This window comes from Dermacentor variabilis, chromosome 2, assembly GCF_050947875.1.
Source record: "Dermacentor variabilis isolate Ectoservices chromosome 2, ASM5094787v1, whole genome shotgun sequence".
Taxonomy (NCBI): Eukaryota; Metazoa; Arthropoda; class Arachnida; order Ixodida; family Ixodidae; genus Dermacentor; species Dermacentor variabilis.
Genome location: NC_134569.1, coordinates 2,453,622 through 2,466,582, shown reverse-complemented (window position 1 = coordinate 2,466,582; position 12,961 = coordinate 2,453,622). Strand labels below are relative to the sequence as shown.

At 43.7% G+C, this 12,961-nt stretch overlaps 1 protein-coding gene and 1 long non-coding RNA gene across 14 annotated transcripts in view; one reads left to right on the top strand and one right to left on the bottom strand.

The window, feature by feature from the left end:
* LOC142570795 (uncharacterized) overlaps positions 1–3,108 on the bottom strand; it is a 52,790-nt gene extending 49,682 nt beyond the window's left edge. The window contains exon 1 of the long non-coding RNA XR_012825676.1: positions 2,972–3,108. This is a non-coding gene — a long non-coding RNA (uncharacterized LOC142570795). The remainder of the gene's footprint in view (positions 1–2,971) is intronic.
* The window catches only part of LOC142571288 (parathyroid hormone/parathyroid hormone-related peptide receptor-like), a 1,032,566-nt gene that overhangs the window by 487,585 nt on the left and 532,020 nt on the right, over positions 1–12,961 (top strand). For 2 of the 13 annotated variants that reach the window (XM_075679536.1, XM_075679535.1), the window contains exon 1: positions 3,178–3,298. The exons of 10 other annotated variants lie outside the window; for them this stretch is intronic. In XM_075679536.1, coding sequence (XP_075535651.1) covers positions 3,296–3,298 — 3 coding nt within the window. In that variant the 5' untranslated portion in view covers positions 3,178–3,295. Of the gene's footprint in view, positions 1–3,177; positions 3,299–12,961 lie in introns of those variants that run through there. One more of the 13 variants, XM_075679538.1, reaches the window with a different exon arrangement.

Here is a 12,961-nt window from a genome sequence, read left to right as displayed (position 1 = left end):
GTGGCACCTACTCAGGTACCCTCTAGACGCTGAAAATTGTAATACGGCCCACAACAAGAACACCGGCCGCATTATACACGAACACCCCCTTCAAGACGACGAACTCCTCGACGAACTCAGGAGCAGATACTTAGATACCTCCGACAAGGAAGCGCTTCCCGAGTACAAAGGACCTCCGAATCCAGGAATGGACGAGGAAATCACGACGGCATATGTGAGGGCGGCGCTACACTAACTCCGCACATCCTCTGCCACGGGAGCGGATGGAAACCCAAACCGAACTTTGAGAAACCTGGATGAAGAATGAATCAACGCTATCATAAAAGTCTTTAACCAATGCTGGGAACAAGGCAACCTGCCGGCAGCGGGGAAACACGCAAAGATAACTTTCATAGCGAAACCTGGGAAGAGTCTACAAATACTAAATTTGAAACCTATCTCCCTCACGTCATGCATGGGCAAATTTCTAGAACACGTGATTCTAGATCGCCTCCAAGAACATATGGACAAGCACGAAGTCTTCCCTAGCGCAATGTTGGGCTTTAGACAACATCTCTCCACACAAGAACTCATTCTGAGACTATCGTAGGAGGTCATCAACCCTATGCACAGCAAACGAACCAAAGCAATCCTAGCTCTAGATTTAACCAAAGCACTTGACAAAGTCAAGCACGAGGCTATCACAGAAGCCCTTTCAAATCTTGGAGCAGGTGAGCGAACCCACACCTACGTCAAAGCCTTTCTCTCCGCTAGGACGGCGGAAATACGCTTCGGGTCACTCACATCCGACTCCTTCACACTGGGAAGCAGAGAAACGCTGCAAGGATCGGTACTCTCACCCCTCCTTTTCAATGTCACGCTCATACCCATGGCACAGCTGATCGAAGGAATACCAAACCTATCGGATTCCCTATACGCAGACGACATTACACTCTGGGTAACCGAAGGGAATGACGGAGAGATCGAGTACCTACTGCAAACTGGAGCAGACGTAGTCTCAGAACATGCCAGAAAGATAGGATTATTGTGCTCCCCGCGAAAATCGGAACTTCTCTTCATGAGATAAAATCCACGAGGCCATTCAATAACCTCAGTCCCGATAGAAATATACGGGGACGACACCCTAGTTCCCGAGGTGAAAACGATCCTGATACTGGGTATGCACCTACAAAGCAACGGCAAAAACACAGTGATTATCAACAAACCTACGGCATGCGTGACCCGAACCAACGGTTTGATCCAACACATCGGCAACAAACACTTTGGGATGAAGGAAGCTGATCTTAGGCGTCTAATCCAGGCTGGGTTGGATGCATATTTATTCGAACGGGGGCTACAGAGATGTACTGTGGAATTATAGCTGGGATTATCGTTTCATCGTCGTGTACTGGCATACCTTCAGTATTTCCTGATCTATTGAGTGTTGCCCTTCCTGTTTCCGTAAGTTTGAGACGCTCGCGAGTTGGTAAAATTTGCGTGCTTCGACTAGCTCCTCTTAGGTGTTGTGGAGACCTAAGCGGAGTAGTTGTGTGGAGGAGCGTTTGGAGATCCAGATGGCAATCTTGAAGGCCTTCTGGATGAGGGTGTTCAGTTTTATTTCTGCATTCTTTATGACTACGTAAAGGGTGCCATAGGTGGTTATGCTGATGATGAGGCTTTGGATGATTCTGACTGCATCGTGTTCTTTCAAGCCGTAGCTTCCGTTTGCTACCCATCGTAGAAAATGTGTTACGTGCGTGAGGCTTTCTTGCAGTTTGGGTAGGGGGGCGGCGCCCGATCCGTCTTTGTGTACAAGTAGGCCGAGGATTCTGAGCGACCATACTTTGGGGACTTTCATTCTCTTAAGACAGAGTTCTGGTTTCGAGATTTCACCTTTTGGTGGTCTTCCCTTGGTTCTCGCGTTAAGTCTGAGATGCTCCGATTTTCCCGCTGCGCCCACGAGTCCACAAGCCTTGAGGTAGTTTTCTTACATTACATTATGCTTACATTATGCTTACAAGAGTAACACATGTTCAACAATTGCTTTATTCAACCCCCGACCCCCGAGTTCAAGAAGCACAAGTTACTCGGGGGTCGGAGGTTGTTATGTTTTATCGCCCTGTGTCTATTTAGCGCTAATCTATGTCTCCATCGCTTAATCCACTCCTGTAGGCCTCACTTTCTTTTCTAATTGATTCCTTCATTCGCAACGCGCTTCAATAAATATGCACCGTGCCATGGCCTCATCTTACCTCATTATTGGGTTCAGCATGGCCGTGGAACACATATTCCTCTCCTGCCATCGGCCTTTTTCTTTCCGTTAGCAACGTCAGAGGGTGCGCTAGTTCGTACTGCAAGATTCGAAATATATCTTCCCGATCGAGGACAAAGCAAGTGAAGAACGCGCACACAAGTTCGGCGCTGCTAGTCCTCTCGTCTGCTCTTCGCTTTCTTGTTCCTCATTCAAGAAGTCGTGCTGTTAAACTTTCAATTTCATTGCCCTCTTAGTTCTCGTTTCGTGTGGCTAATCACCCATTCTGGCTCACAGCCAGAGGCACTCGATCACCGAAGACTCTGGGACGTCGGCAGTAAAATTATCCATATTCCTAAAAATATTTTCGCACAGACGTCGCGCAACGCGCTCCTTAGGACATCCAACAGTTTATTGGTGTGCTTTTGAATCAACGTCCTATTTGCCGTTTAAAGACTTTGACAAAGGGAAGAGCAATAAATGCCAGGAGCAGCATTCGTCGATGGAACAGAGCCGAAATTGAGCTCAAATCCTTGAGGAAGGCTTTTGCAGAAGTTGCGAACTAAAGGGCTTCTTTTTGTTTCTGAGTTTCTGCGTTATTGCACGTCTCTGTACGAGATATTAAAGATGTGTTCAAGTCAAATTCGGGTACCCTTTATTTCTCTAATTTTCTGACTAACTATACGTGAGCACTGTATCAAGTCACTTGTCATTGCGGGTAAAAAGAAAACGGGCACTTACGTTCATTTACTCTATTTCGTTCCGCGCACTGCAGTCCAAGACATCTGTCAAACAAACCACTCTCGAGAGTCAAGAAGACCGCAACATACTTGCCGTCGTGACCTTCGGTGCCAGCGCAGCTGTGCGCTTGACGAACGCTTTCTGCGCCCCGTTCGTCATCAAGAGAGCGCGCTGCCCTCAAATGCCGAGGAACTAGCGATCTTTTGCCGAGGGGACCTTTGCGACAACACGGGGAGCGAAGCATTGTCGCGGCCTTGCACGCATGTGTGCGCGAGTGGAGATTCCGAGCGAGCCACGCGTCACATCCGGCCTGCGTCCCTTCGAATGGTGTGTACACGTTGTCTAAGTACTGTGTGAGACGTTCGTATGGACCATTTCATCCCGCGCGCGCTGTCGGCCGTCGAAGCTTCGCTATGGGTATCTTAAGCACGCACGGGTGTTTCGGCATCTCCTCCGCCAGGGGATGTCTTTCCAGAGGAGATTACCTGCCTACCCTTAGTGAGCAGCGGTCAGCTGCTTCCTTTAGCACTGCAACGCAAGCGCTTCTGTGTGCATTTGTAGGTCGTGCGCCTGCAATCTATTAATTTAACGGGAATATTCTAGAACGCGCCCCGACTCGGCATGTACTCACTGCGCTCCCACAACGCTCCTTCTCGCTCCTTGCGCCAGCACTTCCTCAAATGCACTCAAGTGTAGTGGTATGTTCCCCGCGTTGTACTAGCATCGGGGCCACACAACCATAGGCCACAAAACTTGACCAAATAATCGCTGAGCTGGGTTAGTTAGACGCAGTCAATTTTTCACTCTAGTTTGTCAGCACTAAGGCGCGCTCTTCGCAATCTCTACTCGGCCTGCCTCTCCTCTAAATGCACGAGTGCCACAGTGGCAAAGCGAAGCCATGCAGTGAACCACGATGATGTTGCCGTCTGGTGAGCGTACTCCCACTGTTTGCGTCGGAGGCATCACCGCGACTGTTCAATATAACAAGGAGTGTTACCTGCACGTAGGCACTCGTTTGCACAAACACGAAAACATATTTCTTCAGTTGACAGGCATCCGTCATTATCGCGATTGCTTCTTTCCTCAGCACGTCAACAATTACGGAGTGTTGCGATGAGGGCACGCGTGAAATGCTTAGGCGTTCTACAAGTATAATTAAATGTGAGGGCACGTCTACATTATTCAATTCTCGGTAGCGTCGAAGAAGAGACAAATTGCATTTCTCAAGCGTTCCTTGATTGTTTTAACGCCCAGCGTGTTTGTTTACCAGCATGTCTTTTTCGCCTTTGTTTCTATTCTCGGTTCTTTCACCTGGTTGCATATGTACTTCACCTATACTTCAAATAAAATTTTCGTTGGTAGACAGCGCGTTGTTGCTCTTCTTTCTGCGCGTATACGCTTTCCTGTAGGCTGCTCGAAATAGTAGTCATGGAATATACCGTGAAGTCGAAACTTGAGTTTATTTGAACAATTGCCTGCCTCTTAACCTTGCAGCGTCATGGCGAACTCACCTAGACACAGTATTAATAATAATAATATTTGGGGTTTTACGTGCCAAAACCACTTTCTGATTATGAGGCACGCCGTAGTGGAGGACTCCGGAAATTTTGACCACCTGGGGTTCTTTAACGTGCACCTAAATCTAAGCACACGGGTGTTTTCGCATTTCGCCCCCATCGAAATGCGGCCGCCGTGGCCGGGATTCGATCCCGCGACCTCGTGCTCAGCAGCCCAACACCATAGCCACTGAGCAACCACGGCGGGTCTAGACACAGTATTGGCTCCAGTTGGCATCACATGGTACTTGCACGGTCATCAGAGCAAAAGCTACATGCTGGGTCAGCCAGTCAGATATGTCAAAGTGCAGATAGTTAGCGTCTGTGGCACCTGTTCTAAATCAGCACAGCGCAGACGAGGTGGCAAGCAATGTTTCTTACGATGCAAGTTAGGGCCGTTATTATTTGTTATTTACATAAATGGGGGGACCTAACTAACGTTCCACTGACAGACGAAATAATACTGTACGCTGATAACACTAATGTCTTTTTTCCCGGAGCAGACCTTCACGAACTAGAAGTTACCGCCACCCATTGGTTACAAGAACTTAGAGAGTGGCTCTATCCAAATAAGCTTGACTTAAATGCAAGAAAAACGAAATTTACAGTTTTTTATTCCAAGAATAAGCAAACAGATTACGACGTAAAACTTTTTATTCTGGATCGCAACTTGAACATGTCTCAAGCCATTCGTTTCTGGGTGTCACATTTCACAAAAACCTACGCTGGACAGAGCACATAAATAAGGTACGCAGTAAGGTTGCACGATCTGTTGGCTAGCTACAAAGGATCTGATGCTTTGTGCCTATCAGGCTTCTCACACAATTGTACTTTTCGTTCGTGCACTCGAATTTTAGCTACTACCTCTTAGTATGGGAAAACGGTAATAAAACAGACGTAGAAAAATAGGCAGTACTGCAAAGGCGAGCAGTTCGGTTGCTGAACTTCTCGAAACAATACATAGGATCTTCCATACTAATGATGCGCTACAAAATTCCTAATGTTAGAGACTCTTGCAAAACAAAGATCTGCATACGGCTATTTAAGAGATCTCCAGCAACAGGGAACTATTTTCAACTCGTTACCTGAGTAGAGACACAGGATACAACCTACGTCACACATCAATAGTAATAAAGAAACCAAGGACAAAATATGGCACGCAAACGATCCAATATGAAACCATGCGTTTATGTAATACGTACCCTAACATCGTTGACGAAGCTATATATTCTAGAACAATTCACAAATTTAAACATGCAATACAAAACATAATATTTCCTGATCACAGTGTGTTTAACGAATGTTTATTTATTTATTTATTTATTTATTTATTTATAAATACTGCGATCTGAAATCAGATCATAGCAGGGTGGGTATACATAGAAATATACAAGCATGTAAACACATACAAATCCATCACATATGCAGGCATTTTCAGACATTGGTGAAGAATACATAACATACAAGAAAAAAAAACTCACTAGCAGATAACACACACGAATTCATAACATTTGTAAGCATTTTTCAAACATTGATAAGGAATTCTGGGTAACAGTATGAGAATTAAGATTATTCCAGTCTGTTATTGTCCTAGGAAAAAAGGAATATTTGAAACAGTTATTCCGTGCGTTGATGGGGGTTATGGATAAAGCATGTCTTCGTCTCGTGTTATAACCTGATGAGTAAGTAAAGAACTTGGAAGTGTTAACCTTATAATAGCCGTTTACAAGTTGAAAGAGGAACTTTAATCGACAGATACGGTTGCGCACAGTCACCGGAGGTAATCCACTGCGCCTTACGAGCTCACCAACAGACGCGCGGCCGTATGAACTAAAAACAAACCTAACTACCTTATGCTGTACACGTTCCAGTTTTTTAATATTGGTTAAAGTGAATGGGTCCCAAATAATTACGGCATATTCCAACAACGGACGAATGTAGGAATTGTACGCCAGTAAACGAACACCAGACGTACATGATTTCAGTGAGCGCCTCAAGAAAAACAGTTTACGCAAAGAATTCGCAACAACAGTATCTATGTGCTTCGTCCAGGAAAGCTCATTGGTTATCCATAGGCCCAAATATTTGTACTCTCTTACCTCTGATAGAGATACGTTGTCAACATTATATGCAAATTGAAGAGGTTCTTTCTTATGTGTGATTCTCATAAAAACAGTTTTTTCAAAATTAATAGACATTTGCCATTGTTCGCACCAAGCAGTCACCTTTGCCAGGTCATTATTTAGACGCACCTGATCATCAACAGAAGATATCTTTTCATACAAAATACAGTCATCTGCGTAAAGTTTCACGGAAACTGAAAGTTCTGCGACTATGTCATTTATAAATAACAGAAATAAAAGTGGTCCCAAAACTGATCCCTGGGGGACTCCAGACGCAACCTCTGTATTGTTAGAAGAAGTATTGTTTAAGGTGACAAATTGGTGTCTGTTAGTAAGATAGGCTCTGATCCATGTAAGTATCTGTACATTTTTTATATAATACTCTAATTTATGGATTAATTTGTTATGTGATACCTTGTCAAATGCTTTACGAAAATCCATGAACAGAATATCTGTTTGCTTCCCTTCATTAATTGCCTGTGCGAGATCGTGAACAGTCTCAACTAATTGAGTACATGTAGAAAACCTATGCCTGAAACCATGTTGGACATCTGTAAGTACCTTGTGCTCTTCTAAGAAACTTAATATATGTTTATGAATTATATGCTCTAAAATTTTGCATGATGTAGATGTAAGAGATACTGGTCGGTAATTGACTATGTGTGTTTTGTTCCCGGATTTATGTAAAGGTTTGATTTCGGCCGTCCTCCAGTCATCCGGTAGGGAACCATCGCGTAAAGATCTGGTGAATACGACATACAGGTACTTGGCACACCATTCCGCATAACGCTTTAAAAACGCGTTTGGTATTTTATCTGGTCCTGGTGACTTTTTAGTATCGACGTTCAATAGCAAATTAAAAACGCCGCTCTCAGAAATGACAACGTCAGATATAACAGGAAGCGATATAGAAAAGTTGGGAAGGCAACCATTATCTTTGGTAAATACCGACTGGAAGAATTTGTTAAAAGCAGAGCAAACGACAGTGTCATCACTTACACATTTGCCGTCTATCATGAACCCACTGGTAGAAGAAGATTTAGGTGTGATTTGGCGCCAGAATCTCTCGGGAGACGTTTTAATAAATGAAGGCAGGATCGTTCCGTAATATTTTTCTTTGTCGCAAATTATTTTCTGTTTTAGTTGTTCTGAAGTGCCTTCTACACTAGATTTTAAGGTTACATTTGTTCTTGCTTTCACTTTTAACCTTTTAAGCCTTCGCTGTAAGCGTAACGTCTCGCGAGAAATCCATGGGTTACGGTGCACAGAAGATTTTGCAATTGTGGGAACGAATTGTTGGATACATTCAGAGACAATTCCCCTAAAAGAAAGCCACAAGTCGTTTACATTGCAAGTGCTGTTTCTGAAGTCATCAAAGTAGAATGCAAGCATATCCAGAATAGATTCATCATCAGCACGAGAAAAATTGGGAAACAAACGAACACCGTTTTTGTGATCAGGGTAGACATTTGACAAGCTCAACAAGACAGCTTTGTGATCAGAAATCCCGTTTGTGACTTCACAGGTTATCGCATTTCGGATGGCGCCACTTACAAAAAATAAGTCCAGAATTGAGCATACGGCTCCCTGTACTCTAGTGAAATTATTTACCATTTGCAGTAAATCAAACGTGAATACAATATCAAAGATTGTGTTATCAATACTGTGAGCAGAATGCAATGAAAAGGTGTGCCAATCAATGTTTGGCAAATTAAAGTCCCCTGCCAGTAGTATTCTGTCATCTGATTTTACATGGCAGTGCATATATTCCCTTAAGTTTTCAAGTACCGCAGCAGAAGAGTTTGGAGGCCTATAAAAAACACCAAGGATGAAGCGGGCCTTGTTGATGTATGCTTTGCAAAAGACAGCTTCAATATCTTGCGCATCGGGCATACTAAAAAGTTGCAGTGATGATTTGTACAAAATGGCCACTCCTCCACCTCTTCTGTCACGGTCACCCCGAAATACCTTATAGCCCTTAGGAACAAACTCGCTGTCAAATATTTCACTGCTCAACCACGTCTCTGTAAGCATGGCAACGTCTGCATCATGCGAGAACAGCATGCCCTCAAGTTCTGCAGCTTTATTGACGACACTACGACAGTTTATGTTTAAGATTTTGAATGCAGGGCTGGTCTCTTTGTGGTGTCATTTATGGTTCTTCGGGATTTTATACCGTTTGTTTTTTGCATTATCCCATCCAAACATATCACCGTTAATGCTTAACTTATCAAAAACCAGCTTAACGTTAGCACCATTAACCTTTTCCTGTGATGCGCTTTCCCATAGTTTCTTTCTGACATCACGAATTCTTTTCGAGTAGTCTTCGCTGATTGAATATTCTGAACCTTTCAATTTCGGGCATGCCTTCATTATTAAAGTCTTCTCTCGGTAGTCATGTAGATTTATGATGACAGGACGATTCCTGTTTGATTTCCTACCTATCCGATGGCATCTTTGCATGCTCTTTATCGAAACTCCAAGTTTTTCGCTAAGAATGTCCTTTGTTATTTTGTCCGTAAGTTCCGTTTCTGTTTCCCTTTCCTCTTCTTTTATGCCGTAAATAAGTAAGTTATTCCTACGGCTGCGATTTTCCAAGTCGTCAGTTTTAGTTAACAGGTGTGATACAGTGGCTTCCAGTTTATTAATAGTTGACCTCACGTGCTCTACTTCTGCTTTTACGGTCTTGATAGTTGCCACCTCGTCTTCCAAATTTTTGATTCTCTCGGTCAAACCATCTATTTTTTTCTCAAATGAGCCCTGTTTTGCAAGCATATCACTGACAGATGATTTCAGGGAACTTTGACCTAATAGAATCTGCTGGAGCATTTCCCTTTCAGTCGTGTCTGGGCCTGGGTTTGATTCAATATCACCGCATTTTAAAAGATCGTCGTGGGAAGAAAAAAGGTATGCACAAACACTCTTTATACATAGTGGGCTGGGCAGCAGCAACAAAAAGCGGTTGTCGCTACGATAGCAGTAGGCCGATAAGTAGTTACTAACCTGCGCAATGAAGCAAAATGGGTTCTTGAGCATTGTGCCTGAGATGCTGCTGCCAAGCCCACTGGTTGCAATCGGCGATGGGAAGCTTCTTATATAGGGCATGGTGTCCCCGTGATGTGACGTCACCGTTGACAGCGCAGGCGCAGACACGTTGGTGGAAGTCATGATGAGGTCGTTGATCAAGCAAAAATCAGCTCGTGCTGGATGCTCGAAGCCAACGTCATTTGCCTGGTTAGAGGGAGATCGGGCGAATCCTTCACCGAGATAAAGCGGTTGTGCGGGCAGCGAGAGGGTCAAAACCTGCGCAATGAAGCAAAATGGGTTCTTGAGCATTGTGCCTGAGATGCTGCTGCCAAGCCCTTAGCTTTTATGTTAATAGCCTTTATGTTATAAAGCCTTTATGTTAATAAAGTTTATTTTTTAATGTCAATAGTAATGTTATTAATGTTATATTCTGAATGTATAACTTTTGTTAATACCAGAATGTTCTTATTTTTGCTGTGTTGTATTTATTTAGTTACGTGATATTTGGCAAATGGTTGATACTTCTCAATGTGTTTAAAATTTTGCTGTAAATAGTTTTGAAGTTTTGTGTCCTATTATTTGTACATTGTTTTATCAGTAGACTGCTACTTCTGCTGCTCCAGCGGAATAAAGGCCTTAGTCAAGAGGATTACGCCCTGCTTTTGCCTTACCTTGCGGGAAAACCTTGTAATTGTGTTGACCAAATAAAAAATGAAATGAAAAAAAGTATGCAAATAATTAGCTCATATGCAAGTCATTCACTGACGAAGTTTGAGATTGCTAACGGAAGTGTTTCGGCAGAAGAAATCCTGACATGTTTCGCACGCGTTACTGGGTTTTTCGGTATGTCTGTGTGAAGCAGCACAAGCACCTATAGCAATGGCGACAGTTCATCTTGTGGCCTCTCAAATTTTGTTTCGTTGTATCACGCTCACAAACTACGCGATGCTGCGCAGCGACTCCGTTCTATATAGGACGCGACACTGCGTCGGCGTTAAACGTGAAATCAGTGAAAAAATGCGCAAGTGAGCCACAAACATTTACACCACCCGGATTCCACGACAAATTTGTATTTCTGCTGTGTGAAGTCCTGGCACCTTTAATTCAGTGGATCATGGTATAGGTCGCCAAAACAACAGCAGACTAAACCTTTGAGTTGTGTGCACAGGCTTCACCAGAAATTCAGCTTTCTCGAAAGTCTTGTGTTCCGCAAAAGTTTGTCGCATACTGTACTTACTTTGCCTTACGGACTTTTGGATGAACTGCGCAAGGACGGCACAAGGAAGGAAACAAATACGAGCGGCACTCTATCAACATATAATTTATTTGAATATGCACAGAGGATATGTATTGACGCGAATGCACACAAGGTTAGTCGAGGAATGAGTCTTTATCTGTTGCCCAAGGGAGTCAAGCTTCACATCCGTCAGATCAATTGATGGGATGCCATAGTCTTACGTGTCATTCCATGCCAATTCCACTGGCGCTTTTTGAGCGTCAAAGATATAGTCCAAATCATTCACATCTGTTTTTTGAAGTTCAAAACTCTTTTTCCCCGTTTATTCTTTTCCCCCAAAATTTTCTAGCATTTAGCCGAAAACTTATTGTTCTTGCCCACCTCACTCAGAAGGCATCAATGAACATTTCTTTCGAAGGCACATTGCATGATCCAATCGTTCAAATGGTGTGTATGGCAAGACAATGAAGTTATGTGATTGCCAAAGCAACCTTTATTTAAAATATTTGAATACTTTGGGTGCAATTGGCCCCGGAAAGAGCTGGTAAAACTGCAAAGCTTGAGTCTTTTTTTTTGTAACGGGAAAATATCCAGAAGCCATAAAATAATATAGAACGGTAGCGTAGTTGACATAGTATAGCCGAAAAATATTTGAAACTTTGAAGGTTCGGCGGGTCTCCCGAAATATAACTGCAACGTTATAATTTCTTGCAGAAAGCTTCTTGTTCAAGGTCAAAAACGTAGCTTTGGTGGTCGGCTTACAAATATATGTGATATATCATTGGATAGCTCTACATGTCTGCTATTCATGTGATGAGTTACAAAAAAGGTATTCCTTTTTAAACGCGAAAAACATAATTTTTTGAATTTTTGTGTGAGCACCGGCATCTCTTTGATGTGCGCCCAAGCTTGCCGGCCTGGGTTGCGGACGACACAGCTGGCTCGGACTGCAATGAAGATGAAAGAGAAATGATGTCATGGACCTGCGTTTTTTTGCCAAGAGACGCACGCTCTAACGCAATGTGGCTTTCGCTTGGTGTGTACCAGGTGAACCATGCATCCAATGCACATGGAGTATCACGATGTGCTAAATTCAGAGTTGACATGTACGTTTCATGCAGTTATAAAGATAAATATTTGCACTTAAGTAGGCAGTAAATCCCGAAGGAGCGCTGACTCGTTCGTGCAAAGCATTTAAGAAGATATGTCGCACGGCAATATGCAATCCGACAGTAAGATCCAGGTTCTTCCTCCCTCTCGATGGTAGAGGTATTTTTCCTCCACTTGGGCTCCAAGGCGCATGGCCAGAAACTCTCTCCGCAAGTGAGGAATACTGCCACCAAAGATAACGGCGATATTCATTATAAAATATGAAGACGCCAAATAAACGGACACACACAAGAGAAGAGAACGGGACAGGGCGCCACTCGCAACTGTTTTATCTACAGAACGCAGGCACATATATACCGCCAGTCAACACATGCGCACAGAGCAAACATTAATTCACGCATCTAATCAAACATTCATGACGCACAACGCTCTAGAAACCTCATCTTGGCCTTATATAATGCTATCGAAGTTTCGCGAACGCACAAGCTGCCTTTCTTGCCTATGTGATAGGCTTCAACCAGTTCCCTTGCTCTAGTATCTTTACTTCGGGCAAGAATCCGCACATCTGAGAAACGTGGTTCACAAGAGCGTGAGGGACAGGTCCCGATGTGCTTAGGCAAATTTGGTCCCTCTTTCATTTGCTCAACATTTCTTTCATGCTCCCTGACAGGCTCATTAACACAGCACCCGGTCTGACCTATAGAGGAACGACCGCACGAAACGGGGATCTCGTAGACAACCCCTTCGGCACACTTCATGAAAGGTCGCCCATGTTTGGTTCCGCAGCCTTTTTCAGTTTTTTTTTCTTTTCTTTTGGCGATTTGGGAGCAAATGCTTTTGAGCTTCCGGAAGCCTGAAAACACTAGCGGGACGCCATGTCTGCTCGCTACCTTCTCCAGATGGTGGGTCACCTTGTGCACATACGGCACAGCCACCG